General features: G+C 26.6%; 1 protein-coding gene across 2 annotated transcripts in view; it reads right to left on the bottom strand.

Moving 5' to 3' along the window:
* The window catches only part of LOC134832132 (disco-interacting protein 2), a 76,226-nt gene extending 51,779 nt beyond the window's left edge, over positions 1 to 24,447 (bottom strand). For both annotated transcript variants that reach the window (XM_063846037.1, XM_063846047.1), the window contains exon 1: positions 23,660 to 24,447. In XM_063846037.1, coding sequence (XP_063702107.1) covers positions 23,660 to 23,753 — 94 coding nt within the window. In that variant the 5' untranslated portion in view covers positions 23,754 to 24,447. The remainder of the gene's footprint in view (positions 1 to 23,659) is intronic.
* Between the last annotated feature and the right edge of the window lie 1,594 nt (positions 24,448 to 26,041).

The following is a 26,041-nucleotide window of genomic DNA, read 5'->3' as shown; positions in this document are numbered from 1 at the left end:
TTTATGGCTTAATACGGCGAACAGAGCGAGGAAATGCTTTTTAATTGCAAAGTGTACGAGAGAGGTAAAGAGGTTGGTTGTATAATCCGCTTGTTTAGCGCAAAAAACACAAAAAAAAAGTTCGTCGCTCGTCGATAGAAGTGCATTTCATAACAGTTACTTGTTCAAAATGTAAAATGTTTGACCTTTTAGGGCTTTTGATGCTTGTTCGCTCGAGAGAACAGGCGACCTTAAATAGACACAAATGAAGAAAGAAATTACTTCTTTCTTGTTTAGAGGCATTTCTAATGATTTCTCATGCCAAAGACGAATGAACGAAAGTATGTTGATGTTTTTGTTTATTCATATCGACACACAAAAAGGGAACAAGTATTTAGTGCCGCATTTCATGGCATGGCATGGGAAATGATGAAATTAAATCACTGGCACATTTTTTCGAGTAAATGCATATTTGAGTGTCTATCTATGATGAGCGGATGTTCGTTTAAATTGTTTTTTTCAATAAAATAATATCTTCATTTTATTATTTTTTTTTGTTCGAAGACACTTTTCATTGTTAATTGTGTTTAAAAAGATTCGAATATAAATAAAATTTTTAAATCAAGTGATCAATAAAATGAAATAAATTCTTGTTCAATTGTGTTACATTACGACGAATTTACATTTGCCATGATCTATCTTGCTGGAGGTGCTCTAAGACAATATTATTCGTGTTGTTTCACGAAAATAAAAAAAAAACTGGAAAACACAAAAAATATGTATCAAAAAGTCATGACAAATCGTAAATAACAGAAATATTTCGTTGGAACAATAATAATAAAATCAGCAAACAAAAAAGAATTATTTAAAGAAAAAAAAAATAAAAGTGTAGTTGTTCGCTCTCTTGCTGGTTGCTACAGACACTTGTAAGCAGTTAGTACGAGTTCTTGTACAAACAACAAATAATCGTGTCTTTGTGTCACACACAGCGATGTACCAAAACGCGACATGCAAAATATGTTAAAAAGTGTACAAGACGATGATTTTGTAGTTCTGCAGTGAAACAAAACAAAAAAAAATCAATGTATGGTAGGGCAAAGCACTTTCGTTGAACAACATTAATAAATTTTGTACGATGGAAGAGGAAAAAATCTGCAATGAATAGGTTTTATTTGAGAGGATGGAGCAATTTTGCAAAATTTTTCACAGATTTAATATTTTTCTATTTTAGTGAGCTATTATTTTTTTTTTCGAAAAATAAAAAAAAAATAATTTAAAATTTTTAATTTTTTAAAAATTTTTTTAAAAATTTTAATAATCTAAAATTTGATAATAATTTAAAATTAATTTTTTAATGAAAAAAATATCAAAAAATAACAATTAAAAGTTAAAAAATATTTTGAGTATTTCCAATAGATTTTTTTTTTTTTTTTTGTAAAAAAAATATTTTGACAATTAAAACAAAAAAATCTTTTTGAAATAAAATCAAAATATTTTTTTTAATTTTTAATTTATTTTTAACGAATTTTTTATAAATTTTTTTCATTAAAAAAAATTAATTTTAAATTCTTATCAAATTTTAGATTATTAAAATTTTAGTTGAAATTAAATTTTTAAATTATTTTTAATTAATGAAATTTAAAAAAAAATAACTTAAAAAATTTATTTTTTTTAAATTTTAATTTTTGTAAAAAAAGAAAAAAATCTAAGACTATTTGTTATTTATTTTTTTTTTAAATTTCAGGACTAAAAGTGAAACATTTTTGCAAATTGCACCAACCTTGCATAAACAAAAACGATATTAATCTTGGTATTGTAAAATTTACGATTTTTTTCTTCATTTTTTCTTGAAAGCTTTAAAAATCCGGCCAATCCTTAATTTCTTTCGTAATTTTAATGTCTGGTGCACTTTGACGACTTTGTATGCAGAAGTGAGTGGCATCTTTTTTTTTCGTGGTTAAAATGAAACTCAACACACGAAAAGGTGTTAATCGTGTCACATGTGTGCCAAAGTGCCTGGATGAAATTGGATTCTGAATCAATAAAAATTTTACATCTTATTTGTGTGCGAATCATTTTGCATAAAGCAACGATAAATAAAAGAAGGTGAGGTAGAATATTTATTGGGAGCAAAAGGTGACGTGACAGCATCATCATCAGCCATTTTTTATTTGCTAAAATTTGACGTCTAAATATTCAGACGAAAACATTTATTAGCGGTTAAACGATCGTTTATTAGAAAATTATGATGGGAAAGATGTTTCGACGGGTATTTAATTAAAAAAAAAGAAATAATAATCTGTTCCGATGAAGTAATTTATTGAAAAAAAAAGAACGCGGCAACGAAAAATCATTAAGAAAGAACATGCATGCAGACACTATTCATGGGTGCCTGTTTGATTAATGGCATTACTTGTTGTGGGAGCGAATCGTCGTTCTTTGCATCTTTCTTTGCGCGATAAATTCTATTCTCGTGCTTATGGTCAATATTTTTGCAAATAATTATCGCTGTGGGTAAACATCAGCCACATGACCTCTTAGCACCCATTTTTAATTGGTTTTCGGTCTTTTCGCCGAGATGTCTTGATAAATTTACGACGCTTTTGTCACTTTTGCATTGATTTATTTGCAATTCTTTTTAAAACTTATCGCGGATTGATGATGATGAAGACATTCACCGTTAATAAAAAAAAACTAAAAAGGGAACTTAATTAATTTTTATCTCTCGCACTCTTTCGCTACATGCGTCCAGGGAGTAATTAAATCTCTGTAACAACATTTTTTAACCACACTTGCATCATCATCATCATAAATATTGAAATAATAAAAAGAACATGTGTAAATGTCTTGAATAACAGTTATGCAATGCAAAATAGACGTCTCGTCGGGATGCAAGGTGAAGGAACTTGCAAGCGTGAGATTTATTTTAAAAAAATAATCAAAATACTTCACGTGTCAATCACAAAATGCACAAGAGAAGAAAAATGCGTATCATTTATCATCATAAATATTTGAAACTTGTAAGAAGAATCTGATGAGAAATCGCTCGAAGCGTATTTTATTGAGAAATTCTAGTGTGTGGTGGTCGAGATTTTTTTTGTCACGTTTGAATATTATTTACCTTGAATCAGATCAAGAATATATGTGTTTAGCGCGGAATAAAAAGCTATTACATGCGGAACACGCCTTTTAATTAAAATTAAATAACGGATTAACACCGAGCTCGACTCTTGACTAGACAAGTAAATTAATTAAGTTTTTTCTCTCTTTTCGGCGCATCCTTCTGTAACGCATGCACATGTGTTCATCGCGTTTTAATTAAATTATTTTTATTTTTTTATTCGAGTTAGATGTTGATATCAATTTGAATCAGTTAAGAAAAGATTCATGAACTGAAAGAAGAACTAGAAATTTTTCATGTTGAGTAAAATTAAAAGAGCTAGATTTATTTTAAATATTTTTTGTGGAGTTCGAAGTAAATTTATGTGAAAATCGTGAAAATTTAATTTAATTAATTAATTTAATTTAATTTAATTAATTAATTAATTTGATATAATTTAATTAACATAATAATAATGTTTGGTCTTGAGATGCGAACCATTAAAACTAAAAAATTAAAAAAAAACATTAAAATCTCAATTAAATTATTTAAAAAATTAATTAATCAAATTTAAAAATAAATTTAAACTAAATTAATAAAAAAAAAAAATTAATTATATATTTAATTCAATTTTTAATAATTTTAATCTGTAGGTACCTAATTAATAAATTTTAATTTAAATTTTTAAAATTAATAATTAAAAAAAAAATTAATTAAAAAATTAATTAAAATTAATAAAGAATATAATTAATTTTAATTAATTAATTAATATTTAAAATTAATAAAAAAAAACTAATTTAATTTAATTTAATTAAAATTAATTATTTTTTTATTTAAAAAATAACCAGTCGTTTCCATCAGATCAAACTGCCATCTGTGATTTCAACGTGTAACTAAAATCGTTATTTATCAATTTCATTCGTCTCGAGAATGAATTAGCGTGAAGGCATGCTGCTTGAATTAGCTCGTAGGCGAATTTTCTGGTTTAATTTTTTCCGTTGAAAATATATGCAAAACAGCATTTTCGGAGGTTTTTCTCGGGAAATCCGGCAAAATAGGACTCGTAAAATGTATTGAACGCGAAAAATGACCCACAGATGCAAGAATTTCACAAGACAATTCAACAAATTTATAAAAATCAGCTCAAAAATTGTCTTAATTTCATTTAAATTTGATAAAAAATTATCAAAATAAACACTCAAATTGTTAATAAATATTTAATTTTGTCTCAAATAATTTTTAAATCAACAAAAAATATTCATAAAAATTTCGCCAAATAAAATTTATCACAAAAACTACCTCAAAGTTATTTATCAAACATAAACAAACATCTGGCTAGCAAAAAAAAAACACCACAACATTAAAAAAGAACAATTCCATTAAAATTATTATTAATATTAATACTTTATAATGACTCGCAACACAATACAAACACTCCTCTCTCTCTTCCTTTATAAAATTCTAAGACACACATTTTGTTTCTTTTCTTCCTCTTTGCTATCTGGATCAAACAAAGGTTTTATAATGCAAATTTAACCGGTTGTTGTTCGTCAAACGATCGCGATGATTTTTATTTTTTACGCGTTTAATAAAAAATAAAATTAAACGACGTCGTCTCATTATGATGCGATACAGCATTTTATGCTCTTTTGTTTACATACGGGTTGGGTAAGTTTATACTACGCAAGCTACTTAGTAACCGTCGTAGTGTATAGTTTTTCATTATTTATATATGTATTTTATAGTACTCTTACTTACTTGATATTTAATGTAAACACAAAAAAAATTAAAAAAGAAATGGAAAATATTCTACAATTATTTATTATCTACCTACACATAATAATGAAGAGTCTTTTTTTTGCGCTACATAATAAATAAAGAAAAAATAGTAGTAGTAATGGGAATGAGAACGAAAAATATAAACAATCAGCACGTTGGAATTAAATAATAATAAAATAAAATGACAAATGTACAAAAAAACAAGAGACAAGCGAAATTGATGACGACGAATTAATTGCCGTTCTGTAATGATGATTCCAGTCGTTTACATGAGAATTAATGTAACAATAAAAATAAAACAACGAGAATTTAAAGAGAGGATTAAAGTTATTTTAATATCATTAAGGTCGGATTTTGGTTCTGATCTAACCACTCACATAAAAAAAGTATTCATCATAAAATGGTTCCCACAATTTTTTTTTTGTCAATATCAATACATATACTTTGAGCTGTATTAACGCTATTTATTTAAATTTTATTTCTTTTTACCATAAATTGTGTTCGTTTAACGCGTTAAACGTCGTCGACGTCGTGTGTAATGAATTTATAAACAAATTAATTTAAATTTTTCGTAGTTTATTTTGAGAAAGTGTTTCATTTTGACGTAAAATTTATATTTAAAAATATCTATTTATGTGAAGTGCCCTTTACCTACTGACAAAATAATTTTTTTCACGTTCGAACACTCGGTTAACGCATTAATTTGTAACTTTTCATGAGAGAAATGGGCACGCGATGTATGCCCTTCAGTAATTTTTGTTGTTGTTGTTAGTAAGTTTTGTATCTTTCATCATATATTTTGTTGTTTCTTTCATAAATTTAAGTTTAAAATTTTATAAATTATTGTTTATATTTTCAAGATACATGATTTGTGTACAAAAGATGTTTAAATATAACTTTTTTCACGTAGTATGTGCACAAAATGTTACAAAATTCGCCAAACCAACGAAAATTTTTACACAGATGCTTTGATAATAATAATAATTTGTCGGAAAATTTGCATTAAAAACTCAAATAATATTCAAAAATCAAAATATTGAATTGAAAATGATTGAAAATAATCAATCAAAATGGATTGATGCTTGTTTAAACATAAACTTTTTGAACAAAAAATAAAATTTTCTTAATGAAACTTCCTCTTGTGTCTTGCGAAAGAACTTCATGGCGCCGTCAATGCTATCATTTACTCTTGTAGGAAGTTATAAACTTGAAAATTTTATCATACAAATGCATTTTCTGCTTGTATACACAAAAAATTCGTGTAATACACAGACACATGTTTGTCCAAAATGCAAAAATTAAAAGCAAATGTTGACGAAGCATTTTTTTTGTGCATCAACACACATTTTAACGTTGATTTTTTTTGCTTGGATAAGCGTCATTGCTTGTTGTCGTGTGTCTGGTACAAAATTTTTAAGAAATTTAAAGTAAAGTTAATAAAAGATGGCACAAGTTTGTATGAAGAAAGTCAGGAACAAGTAAACAGGTAGTAAATATAGTTAGAAATAAGCAAACAAACGAACGAACGAACGAGCGTCTCACAAACAATAAAATAATGGGTTTAACAAATAGTACGAGTTACTATAAATAAATGTACAGATAAAGGAAGTAGACCTGTAAATAGTTAAACTAGTTCATAATAATGATAATAATAAATGTAATTTATGTAATTTTGTTATTATCGAGCCTATTTTGCATTCTCGGACTCTGTCATTAAATATTCTGCTGCTCATTGCTCTGAAAAAAATCGTTCATCCCATGTTTCGGTTTAGAAAAATTTAATGCATAACAAACAATTAATTAGAACTTGAATCAATCAGTAAGACAATTTATTCACTTTTTCGTTCAGACACGATGACGACGACGTTGATGAGTCGTTTACGAGAGTGGGTCTGCGGCAATAAATCTCAATCTTTTTTTGTAAAGTACATAAATAAATGAAGTAAGTAGAAAAGAAATTTAAATTGGGTCAAATAAGATTGACACTTAAATCAACACACGACGTTTCATATATTGATTTTATTTTCAAGACACACACGACTTCCCAAACAAACTTGCAATCATCATCAAAATAAAGAAGAAAAATAATAAGACTTTGTTACAGCATCAATTACATCATTTTTCGCACATCATCACAAATTCATTCAAATAAATTCAATTACAAACAATTAATATTCAAGGTTTTCTTTCGATAATAATGCGCTTATTTATTTATTTTTACTAAATATCAGCATGTTATTCACTCGCATCGAAAATTTACGGTGTTTGTGTTTTTTAACAGCGAGAAAATATTAACAACCTGTATTTCGTCACTTATGTTTAGAGATTCATAAATGCAGTGTTGGAGGAAATTTATGTCTCGCGTATGTTTAGGTTTAGGAAATATTTTTTAAAAAAATTTATTTTTGAATTATTATTTTTCTAAAATATTTTTTTAATGAAATAATTGTAATGTTAGACAAAATCAAATATTAATTTAATTGAAATTTTATTTTAATTTAATTTTTAATTTTAAGTATTTTTATTTTCATATAAAATTTTAAAGTTTATAAAAATACTTTTAAAAATTAAAAATATGTTTATATATTTTTTAAGTTTATGATAAATGTTATTATATGTATTTAAGTTTATGATTCTTAAAAAAAAACTTAAATATTAAAAAGAAATTTATTTTTAAAAAAATTAATATTTTTTTATTAAGTATAAACTTATCAGTATTATAAAAAAAAATTAAACATTCTTATGTTTTTATAATTATTATTTTTTTATGTTTTTATATTTTTATTTATTTATTAGATAATTTTTTTTAATTTTTATATTATTATTAATTAAAATTTAATTTGAGATAACTAAATATTTTTAATATGTAATTATAAAAAATATTAAAAATTAATCAAAATATTAATTTGAAAAAAAATATGATGAAAATATTTTTTTATTAAATAAACAAGTTCATTAAAATTTTTAATTTTTTTTATAATTTTGTTTTATTCGTTATAAAAAAATATTATTAGAATTTAATTATATTTGAATAAATTGTATAAAGGTTAATAATTTAATTTAATTTTAATCAAATTATTTTTTTTAAATTTACATAAAATTTTTTTGCGAGACATAAATTCTTCACACAGCAAGCCAATGAATATTTATTTATTTATTTTTAAACAGCTGTTTTTTATGTAATTTCATTCAGATTTCATTCAAAATATTAAAGTACCATTACGATACGATAAAAAGTAAAAATCAACTATAAGTGCCCAACATTAAAAATCCATTTCCTTGATCTCTCTCGATGATTTTTTATTCAATGCATCATAATACAATCTCTATAATAGAATGTGGGTTATCAATATAAAATAATAATAATATAATAATTTGTAACGCGTACATTTTTACACACTCACACAATGAATGCACTACCTCTGAATCGCATTATCTTCATGTAAATACGCATCAGTGTAGGAGTTCGTTGTCGTTTGGCGTCGACGATCAATTTACCGGCAGTGTGGCTGATTTTGAATAAAAAAAAATCATATACAAAAACGGTAAAAAACTGCTTTTATGGAATATTAAACAACACTTTTTGTGTGGTGAATTCCCTTTCTATTGATTTATTTCGATAAAAAAGTTTCTTTATAAATAAATTTTATTCAATTTCTTGACAAATTATAATATTCTCCTACCTTTTAAGAGGTATTTATTTTTAGATCTGCCGCATATTAAAATGCAAAATAAACATTTTTCTTGATACTGATTAAATTTGATTGAAGAAATGATTGATTTTAAATTGATTTCATGCTTATCATCGACGTCTCGGAGCATAACGAATAATCGAGCGACTCTCTTCCGATATGTTTAAAAAGCATTATTGGCCGAGACCGAACACACGAACGAACGAGCGACAGTTGTTGGTTCATTTATAACAATATGTGAGTATAATAATAATCGTGAAATGAAAAGATTAATAGAGCGTTCATTTCGCAAAAGTTGGGTCTTTGTGTGTTTTCATGTTCGATTTTTTTTATCTAATATTTATAATTTGAAAGCTCTTTCCTGTATTTGAGGCGATTCACAAAGTTTGTACTTTTATAACTTAACGAACATAAAATAGATAAGAATAGAAATGTTTCACTTGTGAATTCGTTCAACCCTTTATTTGTATATTTTTGTGATATTTAAACGTTGTTGATAAGAAGAAATTGTAAAATTATTTTTATATATTATCAAATCTGGCTTATCTTCCGTATAATAAATACTATTTTTATCGGTTTTGATAAAAAGTATACATTTCTGTTGAATATCGATCGTTCAGTATTTTTTTCCCGAACTAAACTCTCAATTGAACAACGCAAAAAATCTCTATATTTTATATTAATAAATGACATTTTGACATCATCATGGCTGTTAGTTTCGTCTGGTTTAGCGCAAAAGAGTCTCTCATGATATACAATAATGATATTCTAGTTGACCCATAAATATACGAAAGGGCAACGTACGTGGCTAATTTCAATCAGTCTCAATTTGCGGTCCATGTCACACACGCAGTAACAAACAATAAAATAGTAGAGACAAAAATTTAATATTCTATTAATGTTATTATTTTTGTTATCATTGTTTTTGTTATACACAGCGAAAAAAAAACAAAAATAATCAAACAATAGAAAGATATTTAGTTTTCTGATGTATAACATTAAATTTAAATGTATTAATTGAGACTAGTTGGCGACTTATGACGATTTGATGTGCGAAATTGTGAAAAATAAAAGTTTAGCAAACGAGGTAATTTTCGTAAGACTCGTAAAAAATATTAAAAATTTAATTTTTTTAAAATTATATTTAGAAAAATATTTTGTAGTTGTATAAATTATTTAAAAAATTTTGATTTCAAAGTAATTTTTGTATCAATTTAAGTTCTTACTTTAAAATTTATAAAAAAAAAATTAAGTTTCATAAATTTTTTATAATTTTAATCTGATAAATTTACTTTTAATTTAATTTAATATTTTTTATTTATTTATTTTATTAATTATTATTTATTTTTTTAAAAAAAGCTTATTTTTATAAATGAATTTATTAATTATTAATAATTATTTTTTTATTAAACATATTTTTAAAAATTAATTTTTTAAATTTTTCCTATTTGAAAAAAAAAATAAATATTTGAAAAAAATTATAAATTATTATTATTTATTTTAATATTATTTATTTAATATTTTTAAATATACTTTTTTATAATAAACAAAAAAAAAAGATATTTATACTTTGCGAAACATAAATTTCTCACAATAATTCTCGCAAAAAAAACTTCATTTGTGATAAAAAGTTATGGTTACTCCAATTAATAAACATTAACTTTTTATTAATTTTTTTTTTCTAGTCTCTTGATTGTGGTGAGATATTTTTATGTGCGGAATGATGTCATAAGCATGCCGCGACATGATGCTTGGCTCACCATAAATACAAATAGAAAAGCAAAACGACAGGAAAATGGCGACATTCTATAGATTTTTTTTAAAAAATAAATACAGAATATTAGACACACTACATTAAATGTGTTTATCGACACCGCACTCTATAAAAAAAAGTGTTATGGTTCGATAAGATTCGAGTTCATTCATTCATGTATGCGTAAATTGGTAAAATAAAGGGGCCTTATGGCGTTTTTGGCCAAACGGAAAGTAAGCTACCACGATCCAAAAATAGAAATTAATTGATAAAAATCCAATTTAAAATGCGATTGTTTACTTTTCTCATCGTCTCCCGAGTTTGATCATAAAATGTCAGTAAATTTTGATTATTTGTCCAAAAAATCTGGAACGCTCCAATTAGTTAATCAATTGAATATTTTGTCTTTTACACCAAAATGCAACGTTGTGATTTAATTAATTGACTCGAATTTTGTACAAACATTCGTTAGAGCTTCTCAGTAAATATGTCAAATTTTGAATACTTATCGCCTTGATGTCAATTTGTAACCAGTTTAAACGATCCTTACCTAGAAAGAGACCAAAAATATATAAAACGATTAGTAAAACTTGTTATTTGTTGATAAATTTCATTCTTAATTGGCAAAACCGCTTGGGAACGAGCGGAGCTAATTTCGACAAAATGCATCAGAGTAATTTTCAGAACGGAAATTTGTCTCTTTTGGGGATTTGCATGTTGATTTTAACACTCGAGTGAGTATGAATCAGAGACTTTTACAAGTAAAAAACCAGAATTTCGTTATTTCTTTGTGTTTGTGCCTTTGTAAGATCTTCAACATCATCAACTCTCTTCGTCATTAATATGCATATATGTTCCTTTGTGTGTGTTTGTATCATCAACTTTGTATTTCGAAAAAAAAAGAACAAGAAGCGAAAACGATATAAAACGTTAATAGTGATTGGATTACGGTTCGTTGTACATCAAGTACATGAAACGTTATGATTCATCTGTTTCTCGAGTAGTACGTGAGCTGAACTGATGCTGCTGTTGTTGTTGTTGTTGTTTGACAGCTATTTAATAATAATAATAATAACAAGATTCCTATTATTATTGCACTTCTCTCTCTCGCTCTTTGTTCTTCGTAGTCGTCATCGTCGTCAGCGCGAGAGAAAAACGACAAATAGAAGATATAACACGTGCATTTAATAGTACTTGCTATCGAGAATTATATAGATTTTATATTAAATAAATATATCAATGTACCGCTGCGTTCCTTCACATTTAGTTACAGAGTAGTGCGAGTGTTATGTAGCCAATATTACCAGCAAGAGCACAGCAGAAATCACATTTGATTTATATCATGATGATGACATAAATGGTTATAATAATTTCATATTAACAGCTATTCTTGTGAATTTGGACAGGGTGTCCCGAAGATTTTAATTTTTATTTAATTTAGGTCAATTTTATTTTATTTTATTTTTTATTTTATAAAATAATAAATAAAAATTTTAATATTTAAAATTTAAATAAAAATAATATTTTTTTTATTTAATTTAAAATTTTTTTTAAATTTAATATTTAAAAAATTAAATTAAATTAATTAAATAATTTTTTTATTAAAATAAAAATCAGCCAATACTTAAAAAAAAATTTTTGTTTAAATAAATATAGGAAACAATTTTAAAAAAATCCAAAAGAATCCGATTTTGATAACTTTTCTCACATCTTAATAAAAAAAATTTATTGAAAAAGTTAATTTTTGTATAAATTTTATATGACAATTCGATTAAAAATCTTAAATTTCAAGGTGTGATAAGAAAACTTTCACTTGAAGGGTCATATTTCTGTTAAATTTAAAAAAAAAATATTACGTCATAAAAAGTTTTAATTTAAAGTTAATAATTTAAATTTAAAAAAAAAAATTGACTCTACAGATAAAATTTTCTTATTATATATCTTGAAATTTAAGATTTTTTTAAAGTTTTTTAAATAAATTCGAAAAAACTAATAAAAATATTTTTTTAATAAAATTAAGATGCGAGAAAATTTTTAAAAATTTGATTTTGTTCAATATTTTAATTAATATTTAATACAAGTTTTTAATATTTTATTTTTTTCAGTTTTAAAAATTTTTAAATTAATAAATTTTAAATAAAAAAATAATTAAAATTCATTAATTAATTAAATTAAATTAAATTAAAAAAATTAAAAAACAATAAAAAATAATGTCAAAAAATGGTGACCTAAAATTTTATTTTAATTTTTTTTTGTTATTTTTTACTGAAATATTTTGTTCTAACGCTTAAAATAAAATTGGGGTCCCAAAAATATATTTCTAATAACTTTATGAACCGTAGAACCGATATCATAAAATATTTTTTATTGCTCTGTACATAAATACATCAAAAACTTACAAATCTATCACATACACACATCACCTATCAAAGGAGAAAGGTTCAATGAGGAGTTGACAATTTATAAATGAAATCAAGGTGACATTCATCTCATCACTTAACCATCTAACAAAATGTATGTGAAAACAAGTTATTTAGGGGAAATCGATTGATTCGTACATCAAAAGCCCATTGATTGCACAGACGTGCCTAATACGGATCAAAATGATGCAAAAAAGGGGTAAAGATCTCTCAATCACTTTTTTTCCTTTCAACTTGTAATAAAAAAAAATCTTTCACTTTAATTTCTCTCTTTTTACTTTTTATTCATAGAGGAAACGAACGAACAGAATAAAAAATATACAAGTTGATTTCAATTTAAAATCAATGATGATTGACTTCTAAGTGATTCTGTTCATTTTATTTTAAAATTGTAATCAATTAAGAGATGTAGGTATTTATTTATTTATTTATGAGTAATGGCGAAAAATGTAGTTACTTAATGTTTCTTTGTTTCCAGAAACGACTTGCGAAATAAGATCTAAGCTAAATTATTCAAAAAATATTTTTTTTAGAAACAAAACAGGAACAACGACAAAAAGTGAACGTGCATTTTACGAAATTTATACAACAACTGCACTTGTTTTTTATGCTAAAATGTTACAATCGTTGCAGTAGGTAGCAGCATGAGTCATGTTAATTGGTTTAAGGCTGTGCTGCATTAATGAACAGACATTCCGATGATTCACGGATTTCATGGAAGGTTAGTTTCACCTGCAATCGTCAATAAATCCCTTTAAAAAAATTTCCTTTTTCACAGATTTCACGTCTAATGAGTCAAAAACAAAAACAACATCTTCTTTACTTTCCATTTCGCACTTCTACGGTCTATTTGACTTGCTAATAAATAAAAACGTTCGTCGTCGCAAGATCATTTGTTTGTTGTTTTTCTTCGTTAGAAACCGCACCAAGTTTTGTCTAGTCAAGCATTTCTTGGGAAACAACAAAAAAAAATTTTTTTCTTGTGGCAAATAAATTCTCTTTTGCAAAATTTACAACAACGACCGTAATTTATTTGTATTTTTCAACCGAATTAGGTGACACGAGGGTTAGGTACGTGAATCTTTTTTCCTCTTCAAGTAACAGTAATCCCTTGCTTTCTTACCGTAATTGCACCAAATGACAGAAATGTAAATAAATATTTTATTTATGTGAAGAAATTTAATTCCGAGAAAAAAAAAGGAAGAAATAAACAAGAAAACAGAAAATTAAATCCCTTTTCCATCAAAAATAATGATTTGCATAAGTGTCTGTCGGTGCGATAAATCTAAATTGCCATTATTAGCTGTTCCAAAAAAACAAGCGAAATTGATTTACACCGAAAATAGACAAAAATACAAAAAATGAAGAAATTCAATAAAATTTAGGAGTGACACATTGTTACCCATAAGAATGCACATAAATTTTCCACGATGTCTTACAAGGAAACACGTCGAAAAAACAGTAAAAAAAAAAGAAAATCAATAAATTTGCCGGCAATTTGTTGCTGGAAATGTGTGTATGGCAACGTTTCCTGCCGACGTCTCGACGACACACGCAGAAATTTAACTTTGCATGTGTTTATTTGAATCAGAATTGGCTCGTCAAGTCAATCTTGTAAACATTTATCATGATTTCTGTCCAATTTTATTTTTTTTTTTGTATTAAAAAAATGACTTGAAGAACGAACAAAGGAAATTAAAGGAAATGAAAAAAACAAAAGGACTTAATTATAAAGAATTTTCTATTTTTTTTAAACAAACCGAGAAACAAACGCAACTCGTCCTTGACTCTTTTCTTCTTGCTTCACAAATCACATGAGAGATATTTCAACAGAACATGTCAGATTGCATGCAGAATAATTTTCGTCTTCTTTCTACATGAATGATCTCCGGTTTCATTTATTTAAATGTCTAGTTATTTACGTGAAACAACGAAAAAAAAAACATTCATCTAAACATCGTTAGAAGTAAATTATGTTTTTTCCACAAGGTCGACGTGCAACCTAAATTTTTGTTTATATTTTGTGATGAATAGAAGAATGAAAAAAGTCACAAAGTCTCATTTTATAAATAATAAAAATTTAAAAGACTCGAGTTAATAATATGACAGAAGAAAAAAATGTGCGACAACTAAATAAACAACTTTTCTTTCTCTCATTTAATTTGATTTAATTTTTTCTTGTTCCCAGTGTTCTTGAAGAAATCGTCGTTGTTTTATATTTTATTCTATTTTATTATGTTTTGATTGAGAATTAGTATGCTCAAGAGGTCAATAAACTACACTAGAGAGTGTGTGTCGTTTTTTAATGCGTTTCTATTTAATGATCATTTGTCTTTATTTATGGGCATTAGAACTGATGATTTAATATAAATAATAAAATTTTATTAAATTGTGATAGGAAGTCTTAAATTTTTCCTGAAATCGTTAATTTTTAATCATATTTTTTTTATTATTTATTAAACTAATTATAAATATTAATAATCTAAAAATATATTTTGTGATTTATTTTTAGATCTCAATTAAAAAACACATTAAAAACGGTAAAACACAATTAATACTGACTTGACCCATTCCCTAAAAAAAAAACGTTTTATTTTAGAATTTCGTCGACTATCTATTTTTAAAAAAAAGATAAAAAAAAAATAAACAATAAACTAAACACCTGACCATGTTTATTTATGTCTTTGTCGACACATACACGCATCGTGGATGTTTTCGTGCCATGCCATCGAATAGACAACATTTAACCAAGTGGTCTTTTATCGTCGTCGTCGTTCGTACTTAGACGACAGGAATTAATATTTGTTGAAAAAAAAAATGGAAAAAAGTAAAAGGAGAATATGCTGGTGGTAACGACAAGGCGACGAGTGTTAAGTAACATGATACATCCTGTGTCTCCTTGTTTTAATATTTGTGTGTCTCTGTCTTTGTGCACTTCGATGTCTTTGACGGTATTTGTCATCGTATTTTTTTTTTTGTTTCATCAAAAGGTGTGTGTTTGTTGTGCTTTTTATAATTTTTTCTCTTTCTTTCTTTTTTTCTAATTTTTTTTTTAATACAATGTCTTAACCGAGTCTAAGCCATTTTTTCGAACATTATGCTCGTCGGTAATAAAAAATGTTCATATTTCGTGTAAACACGATATTTTCAAGTCCGGAAGCTACCTTTTGGATTAAGGTAGGTAATTGTCAGTGAGTGAGAGAATGAAAGACATTGATTAGCTAAACCCTTTTCTATCGCTAAGCACTATTTTTCGTGTAAACCTTTTGATGACTTGAGGCACTATTTTATTTGATTCCATTATTTTTATCGCTTTTATTTATGGCGCATCCCTCCGTATCTTAAGTACTGGACCAAACAAATTAATAACGAAACATTTTATCTTTCTAGCTGTAAATCCACTTCAAACGCAAGAGATAAAAAAAATATTTAGGTTGACTATTTTCAGACACTTTTTTCTTCTTCATTGTATGCAATAACGTCTATCTTGCTATTCATAGAGAAAAATGAAAAGTATTTTAATTAATTAAAAGCATTATAAAGCCATTATGATGTTATTCAAGAGTTTTAGACTCATTTGTATAACATACAACAGTAGATCTATTGAAATCGTCCGGACAATTAAATTTTACAGGTTACTTTTAAAGTTGAATAGAATAGAAGAAAATATGTTTAAAAGTGACGAGTAAAATGAGTTACTTGATCGTATTTCATTTTTTGGTATTTTATGATTTTATTAAGTTACCCGTTTACTTCGTTTTACCCGTCAATCTATTTTATAGAGAAATTTTTAAAATAAATCGATTTGATGAGGTATGCAATGAATCTTACACGACATATTTTGGAAATTTTCTTCATTTTCCAAGAATTTTTTAATTTTTTTTTGTTGCTAAACCTTCTTCTAGCTAAACCTGACATATCACAATAAAGCAAAAAGAGATTCGTGAGGCAAAATTTGAGTTATTTCGTTACAAAATTTACTTGTGCTTTTGGAATAAGTTTTGAAACGAAATAACTCAAATTCTGCTTCACGTTTTTCTTTGAAATATTTTCTAGAAAATAAGATTTAGCTAAAAGAAGGTTTAGGAATAGAAAAATTAAAACAGTGTGTGGAAAGATTCGTGAAAAATAAAGAAAATTTCCGAAATATACCTTGTAATATTTATTGCATACCTCATCAAATCGATTTATTTTAAAATTTTCTCTAAAAAAAAATTTGACAGGTAAAACGAAGTTAACGGGTAACTTAAAAAAATCATAAAATACAAAACAACTGAAAAACGATAAAGTAATTCGTTTCAAGATTCATTCATAGAATTTTATTAGATTTATTTTTAAAAAATCTCTTCAAATGCTGATAAAAAGAAAAAATTGATGGGTAGAACGAAGTTTACGGGTTACGCTAAAATATACAAATTTAAAAATTTTTTATGATTCTTTAGAAGAAAATTTTTTGAGGAAAGACTTTTTGATTTTTTAAAAAGTTTTTTAAAGTTTACTTTACAAGAAAAGATAAACAGACAGACTATGAAATATAGCAATTAACTTCTCAAAAATCCTCTAGCAAAGTTATTTCTTCATTAGAAAAAGCAGTAAGCGGGAGATGTTCGTCACTTAGTTCATCATCCGGCAAGAAAAACAAAAGAAAGAGCCGTCATAAAATTAATGTTTGCATCTCCATTGTGTGTCGTGCGTTGGCCGATAAAACATTTAATTAAAGATAGTTATCTCTTTAAGAATTGTTAAAATATCGCAGCAGACCTTTGATAGGTATGACCTTTGACATCACTTCTTTTTTTACTTATCGCGGCATTTTTTATTAAATATTTTCTTAATTTCATCCAGTCATCATTCCATGACAAAAAGAACAACTTCTTGTATAACTCGCGCGCAAAAAATAACATTGTGTAATGTAATAAATCATTTCTGTTCTCATGTTTTCAATTTCTTCAGCAGTAATAACAAAAAAGGTGACATGGCAATAATTTATCATATTACAGATATTGTTTGTTTAAGCATCACACACACTTTTAACAGACAAGTAGAAGTCAGTTACTGCTGACTACTAAGATATCATTATTATTATTAATTCTCGTTCCTACTTGAAATCGGGTTTAGCCACCTACAGATTAATTATGGAGCAAGTTATTAGCGAATAAACATGACAAACGAGCTGAAAATAGCTTTAACCCATTTCTTTTATGTACTTTTTTTTGCGTTACCGATTACTACGCGATTTAACGGATAATCACGTAATACACATAACTTTTACTTTTAATTAATTTGCTCACAGCTCGTGATAAGCGGATTTATGTTGCTCGGTGATGAGGAGTTTGGGGTGTCAAATTTGCATGTTAGTAGAGTGTCTCGTTTAGCGCAAACACATTAACTGCCTCAACACACCTTACTTCCAATCAAACAATAGACACGACATGACACAAGCAGGCAGGCAGAGTTGTAAAAACGAACAGGTTTGACCAGACAAATGACTATTTTTTGTCGTTGCTGTTAACATTCGAGCGTCGAGGAGTTATTAACGTTCAACCACAAAGAAACAAATCAAACACACACACCACTTTGCTTAATTTCTGCTAAATTTTTAATCGCATGCAATGAATGAATTTTCGGTTAGTTTTGTGCGAAAACAGAATAAACAAAATCAGAATGATCGTTGTGGAATGCAAAGCGATTTTTTTTTCGCGAGTTTCACATAATAATAATATTAATTATGTTATCAAAACACATCGAATCGTAAATTTCCGTGTAAACAATGAAACTCAAGTGAATGTAGCGAACGAATGATAAACAAAACAAAAGAAAATCGTTGATGACTTCATTCGTGTCTTGACAGCCAATGAAATGGGAATTTTTGACATTTAATCTATGTAAATACTATTCAGCGGAATATTTAGCAATTAAACATGTATGCGAATCGTTTATGATACACACACTCTCGGCAGGTCATTAGAAAATTAATTGGGTCACATAAGTTTTCAATTAACGGAAAATTTTGTGTAAACAAGCAATCAATTGTGAAATAAGGGATTCCGGAGAAATTTATGAGCTAATGAGGTTGAGATGTTAACGCAATTATTTATTTAGAAAGGAAGGTTTGGTAACGGAAATGAGGTTTTATTACCTGATAATGAGGTTGAGATGTTAACGCAATTATTTATTTAGAAAGGAAGGTTTTTGCTTTTTGGTAACGGAAATGAGGTTTTATTACCTGATGGACTAGCTGAAGTAGTTTTTAATAAGTTAACTGTAGAAAATTGATTTTTAGCAATAAATTTTGTGATTTGTATCAAATTTGAGGTTAGAAGATCTTAGAAAAATTTTGAGTACTCGGTTTTGACATCACTAATGCCTGTGAGATCGAAGATCAATAGTCGATTCAATAGATTTCTTTAATTTTTTTACTTTTTGTAAAATTTGGTTAAGAATAGTAACTAATTTGGACAAAGTAGCGGCAAATCTTGTCATCTTAAAAAATTTTAATATGTAGTTTTGTAACAAATTTAACATTTTTTTAAATTCGAGATCGAAAATTTCAAGTCGATTCGAATATTTTGTTTGCCTTTTCAATAGAACTTTCAAATTTTGCTTCAAAACAACTTAAAATATTTTCAATATTTGAATGAAAATATTACCTGATGAATTTTTTTAAAAAAAAATTGGCCCTCCAAAAATTTTTAGATTTTTACGCCAAACGTTACAAAAATTAAGAAAAAAATTTCCAAAAAAATTTTGAAATATTTTTTCATAGAAAATTTCATTTTAGTCATTAATAATTTTATAGTTGTTTTAATTCTATCTTGGATAAAATTTAAGAATAAGAGTAAAGTTATTTGTGACTTTGAAAATATTTCAATAAAACAATTTAAAAATTTTTGTTATCAGGCCATTTTGGATCCATTGTGGCATCCAATCATTGGCCCATTTTGTCGTTTAATACAAATATTTTAGAAAATTGAAGCTCTCCAAGAATCTTTGATAAAAAATTAAAATTAGGTAACACTTAATTTCAAATATTTGAATGAATTCGAGAATTATCACTCGATTCGATGTCTTTTTTATATCATTTTGACAATAAAATATACAATATGTTTTTTTTGAATTTTAACTCATTATCTATCATCAAACATATTTCTAAGGCCACTCAAAGTACATTTTCCACATCAACATAGATTTAAATCAATCACGTAGTTACGTAACAAATCTATTAAAGCTTGATTAAAGCAAAAAAAGAAACTTAAACACCTCTCAAAAGATTATTCGCACGAAAACTCAATCCATGCTATTTTTAACTGCTAACTAAGTATCGGATAATGGATTATAATACACCTTTTGTTATAAAAATATCATATTAATTGATCATTAATGAATGTTGCAAAATGATTCTGTGTGTACCGTGCATCCACACACACATCACCTTGACCAACCCTTGAATTGCATGCGCCGCCATGCCATTACCATATTACCTATAACATGATATAAAACACACATTCGTGTATCAATTTATATGGAAAATCTATTCTGCAGGTGACACACTGACAGCTATAATTGAATTTAATATTGCTGTTTTTTTTCTTGGTAAAATTTTTTTTTCGTTCAACAATAGAATTTGGCTCAACCTCATAATAAAACAGACCAAAAAAAAAAAGGATGTTGCCAAACCCCGATGTCTTTCACAGAAAAAAAAAAATAAAAATGGGGACTCGTGCACATATATTTTTGTGTAATTACGTTCGATGACCTAACATGACATTTTCTTCCTCGAATGTGTGTGTGTGTGTTTTATTTTTAGCTACAGTAATGACGTGTCACTCGAGTCATATTCTCATATTTTTTTATTTTATCGAGGAATGGTTTTGTTTGTCTTACTTCGTTTTCATATTTTATATCATTACACGTTGAATGGAATATTTTTTTGTAACATTGCACATGCCGGTCGGAACTAACTTTCAGAACAATGAGCAACAGTTACATTTAATAAAAGGGATATCTAGGTTGACTGTTTTTTATGTGTTACTTACTTTTTGCTGTTATTTTAAATAATGCTTGGTCAGAATAAAAGTGCAACAATGGACAGAGTTTTGAATGTCTGATTAGAAAGTTTTGTTTATTTATTTTTTGAGTTGTGATTGCTTTTTTTTGGGACATTTATTTGTTTATTTATTGAAAAAGTTTCAATTGTCTCGAAGGAGTTTGCATTGTTGGATGAAATTGAAATCCGTTCACAAAAGGGAATAATCCTTAAGGACTTTCTTGTCTTTTAACACGCTTGACACAGAAAAAATATATAAGTTTCTTTACAAAGGTAAAATGTTCTTATTATAATTAAAAATAGAACAGAAGAATAAAAATGCAAAAAAGTTTTATCTTCTTTTATAAAATCAAAATTTATCGAGCAACAGACAATTTAAGCGTATTTTAAGTTAAATTTGTAAAATTAAATAAAAAAAAATATTTTTTTTATAAATTATTTGAATGTAATAATTAAAATTAATATTAATAAAATTTTATAATGTAAAAAATATATTTTTTATTTATATTAATTAATATAATTTATTTTTTATTAATTTTATTATATAAAATTATAAGTTATAAATTCTATATATTTTCATAAATTAATTTTTTAAAATAGAATAATTTGTTGAATAATAATATTAAAATAAATTACATATTAATATATTAATTTTAAATAAATCAATAAAAATAATTATAAATAAATAAACGAGTAAAATTAATAAATTTGCAAAGTTTATTTAAATAAAATTAAATTTTATAATTATTAATTAAATAAAATTAAATCGTTTAAATTCCAATTTTAATTTTTTTAGAAAAAATTTATATTTTTTTTTGCATGAATTCTAAAATTAATCATATATTTTACGATTTTTCTAATTTAAAAACAATAACTCAAAAATTTGGGTTAAATTTTTTTCTCCTCAAGATACCACAGACTGACAACTTTGCGAGAACAATACCGCATTTTTTTCAAGAAATTCATCAAAATACCACAGAAAAAAGTTTTATATATTAATTTCATCCACAACCGACCATAACATAATTTTATTATGAAGTAAGTATATTCTTTTTTATTCTTGTCTTGATCTCACAACCACCGCTCACTCTAGCAGAAACTTAATTAAATTGTGTTGATTAGATATTTCTGCCAGATGTAGATGATTCTTTTGTATGCATAATATTACTTCACGTTCCAAGTTTGGCCCAGATACAACTAACCTGAACTGGCATATTATTACTTTCGTGCTAAATGAGTTAGCACCATGATTCTAACTCCGAAAAAATACTTGACTTTCGTCTTATTTAGTATTTGACTTTAATGTAATTACCATTATTGAGTACAAGTTAAATATAGACACCTTGTCGAGATTCTCTCAAAAATAAACCTATCCCAGTTTGTTATGTAAACATCGTTCTAACTTCTTTTTTTTTTGTTTATTTTTATTTACGGTAAAGTGCATTAGTATTTTTTTTCTGTGTCTCTTATTAGAAAGCGATTGACCACAAAAAAAACCGTTGAGAGTGTTTATTAACGATTCACGTTTAAACTGATTTCGCTTGTTGGTGATGATTCATCAACGAGTTTTGTGCTGCAAAATACATGTTTTCGTTCTATGGTTCATGAATTTGATCATCATAAATTTTTTTATTATTCACAGATTGCCATGCGATGCCAATTCATTCACGATTTTTTTTTATTTTAATTTTTTTTAAAAATAAAAAAATGAATTTTTATGACAGGTGCAATTCTTGGACTTTCACTTCCTAATAACTGCGTTTCATGGTCAACAAAGGTGCTTTTCTGCTTGTGTTTGAGGCAAAGTATAATGATGATAATTACACACAAAAACTTTAATTGTGATGAATTTCTTGGAAAATAGTGAACAGATGATATGAATGAATGAAGCTAAAATATTTCTCGAATTAAAGTCCTTCTTAAAAAATGCTTTTTTGTAATGAAATCAGTCTAACAGAAAAATGCTTCTCTCGAGTGTGGTTGAAATACGTGGAATATCAATTAAAAAGCAGTAGTTATTGCAGAAAAAAGGAAAATAAAAGCAAAGTTACAAAGTGCAAGAGTGCGTAAATGCAAAATATGCACGTCTGGATGCTCTTTTGAGTGTATTTAAGGTTGAAATAAGGTTTCGCTAGAACAAAATTGAGTTATTTACTTTGAGTTTTAATAATATTATGTGTGCATTAGTTGAACAAACAATAATAATATTAAAACATTTCAAACGTAAGACACCTCTGCAATGTTATGGTCTTATTTGGTTGTTGCTCTGTTACAAGTAAAAGGTGTGCAATAACGCAGAAAACGGTAACGAACGAGAAAAAGACGGAATATGCATAAAAAAAATAACACATAATGCTATAAAACAAATCAATGTCAACCACCTCGATATATAATAATAATAATCTGCAATGCATCTAAAGAACATTATTTTTTTTTACACACACAGACACAACTAACAATAAAATGATGAATCTTGCAGTAGCACAATAAACAAAAAGTAATTTAATTCTTACTTTAATGAAAAGAATTAATGAAAAAGACCTTGGAGTACCTGTTTCTTGCCTTTTTTTCTTTGTTTGAGCATTTTTTGTGTTAATTTTAATTTTTTATCGTTTTATTTGTAGTTCTAAATTGGCTGATGATGTTTGATTTATGCCCGCAAAGAATACGTAACAAATACGAAAAATTACCGAGATGAACTTCACACACAATTTATCATCACAAACATACTCCACTCTACGACGACGACGACGACGAGAGATGTGGAAAAAACAAAAACAAAATATCGATCCAATCTGTCTAGCTGCAGTGGTAATGAATATGCGAGAAGAAAATTGAAGCATTTTTGCCGAATTCACTTTCTGCCACAGAACAGCGAGATTTACGTACCTTCGGACAATTCTAAATCCAGTTCTGCCAATTTCTCCCGAATTTCGCCTGGTAAATCCATGATTGAGTAATCCGATAAATTTGTATCACCCATTTTTTATTCTTGATTTTTTTTTTATTTAAATTATTTTTATTTTTGTATCACTTTTTTTGTATATTTTGTGTATTATTCTCACTAAGATGATATTATTTTTAATTTTTATTTGTATTTTTTTCTCTAAACTCGCAAAAGCTTCATTTTGCCAGTAGAATATTTTTTTCCTCTCTCTCTCGGCAGCAGCTACGCGACGACAATTAATGAATCATTAACAATTTTAATTCACTTTTCGGCAGATACGCCATGCAGTTGCTATCCAGCGGGGTGTTTTCCGCGAGTCTGGACACAAATGAGGAAAATTGCAGGGAGTTTTCTTTTACAAAATCAATTTTTTTTATTTTTTCACTGAAGTTCCTGCCGAAAAGCAGGGTAATCGCTTTGTTAAGCCTTAAAATTTACCATTTGGTGGTTTTAGTGGTTTGCATCGGCGATTTCTTATCAAATCCGATCAAAAACAATAATTAAAAGAGATGAAACGCGCACTGATACACGTCCTTTCTCATCGATGGTTCGTACCGTACTGGATTTTAGAGTAAATTTAGAGCACTTTCATCACGTAAGCGGGACCACGGGCGAGAGAAAAAAACGATGCAAAAAAAGTAAAATTCTAATGACGGATTGTTGTGCACAAACTACTTTTCTCGGATCGATTTTTCCGTCGTGAATGAAGGAAAATTTTTTTTCTCGAGTTTATGGCCCATATCACAATTGGAAATTCGTTCCGGATGTGCCTTGGGTCGTTGCTTGGAGTTTGTTGTTCGCTGGATCACAGTAGTCATTGTTGTGGCGCCATTCATTCATGATGTCAAGAAAATGGCATCGTTCATATAAAACATCTGGCGACTTATCACTTTCGTTCGTCTCAAAATTAGTTCCAATTCATGCCGCATTTCCGCTTTGGTGGCTCCAAACAGGATGTTGACAAGACCTACAGCGCCATCTGGCGACTTATCACTTTCATTCGTCTCAAAATTTCAAAATTCAGTTCAAAATTAAATTTAAAAAATTAAGGATCAAATTGACCTCTTCAGTAAATTTTTGAGGGATCTGATTGATTCCTTCAGGAGTTAAATTATTTCTTGGCTTAAGAGATCTGAAAATTCAGTCAAGGGGCAAGTTCAGGGGTTAGTAAGATCCCTTAAAAAGGAGTTAATTTGATCCCGTTACTCGTTTAAAAAAAGGATTTTTGATTTTAAATTAATTTTAATTAAAAATTTAATAAAAATTAAATAAAAAAATCTTAAAACTTGGGTTTTTGTATATTTTTTATTGACAATATTCCATGTAATACAGTTTACATATATAAGTTATGTTAATGCATTATATTATATCAATAATAATATATAATTATATTCAAGCTCACACTTAATCTATTTCAATTTTCTTTATAATATTTTATAATTATCCATATTTTTTTTAAGTTTCTCATTCATATCTTTTTCCTTTTATTTTATTAAATTTTTTTTCATAGTTTATATTCAAGTATCTTCTCTTCATGTTTTTAGTATGTTGCATCTCAAGGTGTTGTTGTCTGACGATGTGTGTAGAATGTTTTACATCAACATAGAGGCTCAATGTATCAATAACGAAACATATTTACTAAGTTTATTTATTTATTTATAATTTTATTATTTCTATTCAGATTTTTATTATTTATTATAGTAGTATTTATTATGTGACAAAATGTGTGTTTTTTTTTGTGTGTAGAAAATTCTTTGAATATTGACTTCTGAACAAGTTGTAGTGAAAAATTTCTTGTGTGGATATTACTTTATTATTATTAATATATATATTTATATATGTATAAGGTTTATTAGAAAACTGTGCCTATATAAATATCGGTTCAATTCATGTTTTTTTTTTGTTTAATCAATGGAATATTAACCTTGAGTACATTAGTAAGAATTTTTTTTATTAAGGATTATACATATCTACTAACTTGTTTAATGTTCTTGTTTGTTGTTTGTCATTTTTTTTCTTTAAATTTGATTACTTACTACAGTAATAATAATAATAATAATAATATTAGTTTACTATTTATATAAATTAATTTAGATTATCATATATATTATGTTTCATTGTTGTTCTTTTTTTTTTGGGGAATTATTAGCAAATATATAATATGAAAAATTTAGCCAAGTCAAGATGTTATTAGACTTGATGAATTTTTATTTGTAACGCCAAGGATGAGCAGTTTATAATTTGGAAGTCGGTAGGATTTTTCTTTGTAAAATAATTTATTTTAAAAAAATGTAAAAAACTTCAATGTTAAAATCACGACTCAT

Source organism: Culicoides brevitarsis, chromosome 1 (genome assembly GCF_036172545.1).
Source record: "Culicoides brevitarsis isolate CSIRO-B50_1 chromosome 1, AGI_CSIRO_Cbre_v1, whole genome shotgun sequence".
NCBI lineage: Eukaryota > Metazoa > Arthropoda > Insecta > Diptera > Ceratopogonidae > Culicoides > Culicoides brevitarsis.
Note: the sequence above shows the minus strand (reverse complement) of the source record. Positions and strands in the feature narration are given on the sequence as shown.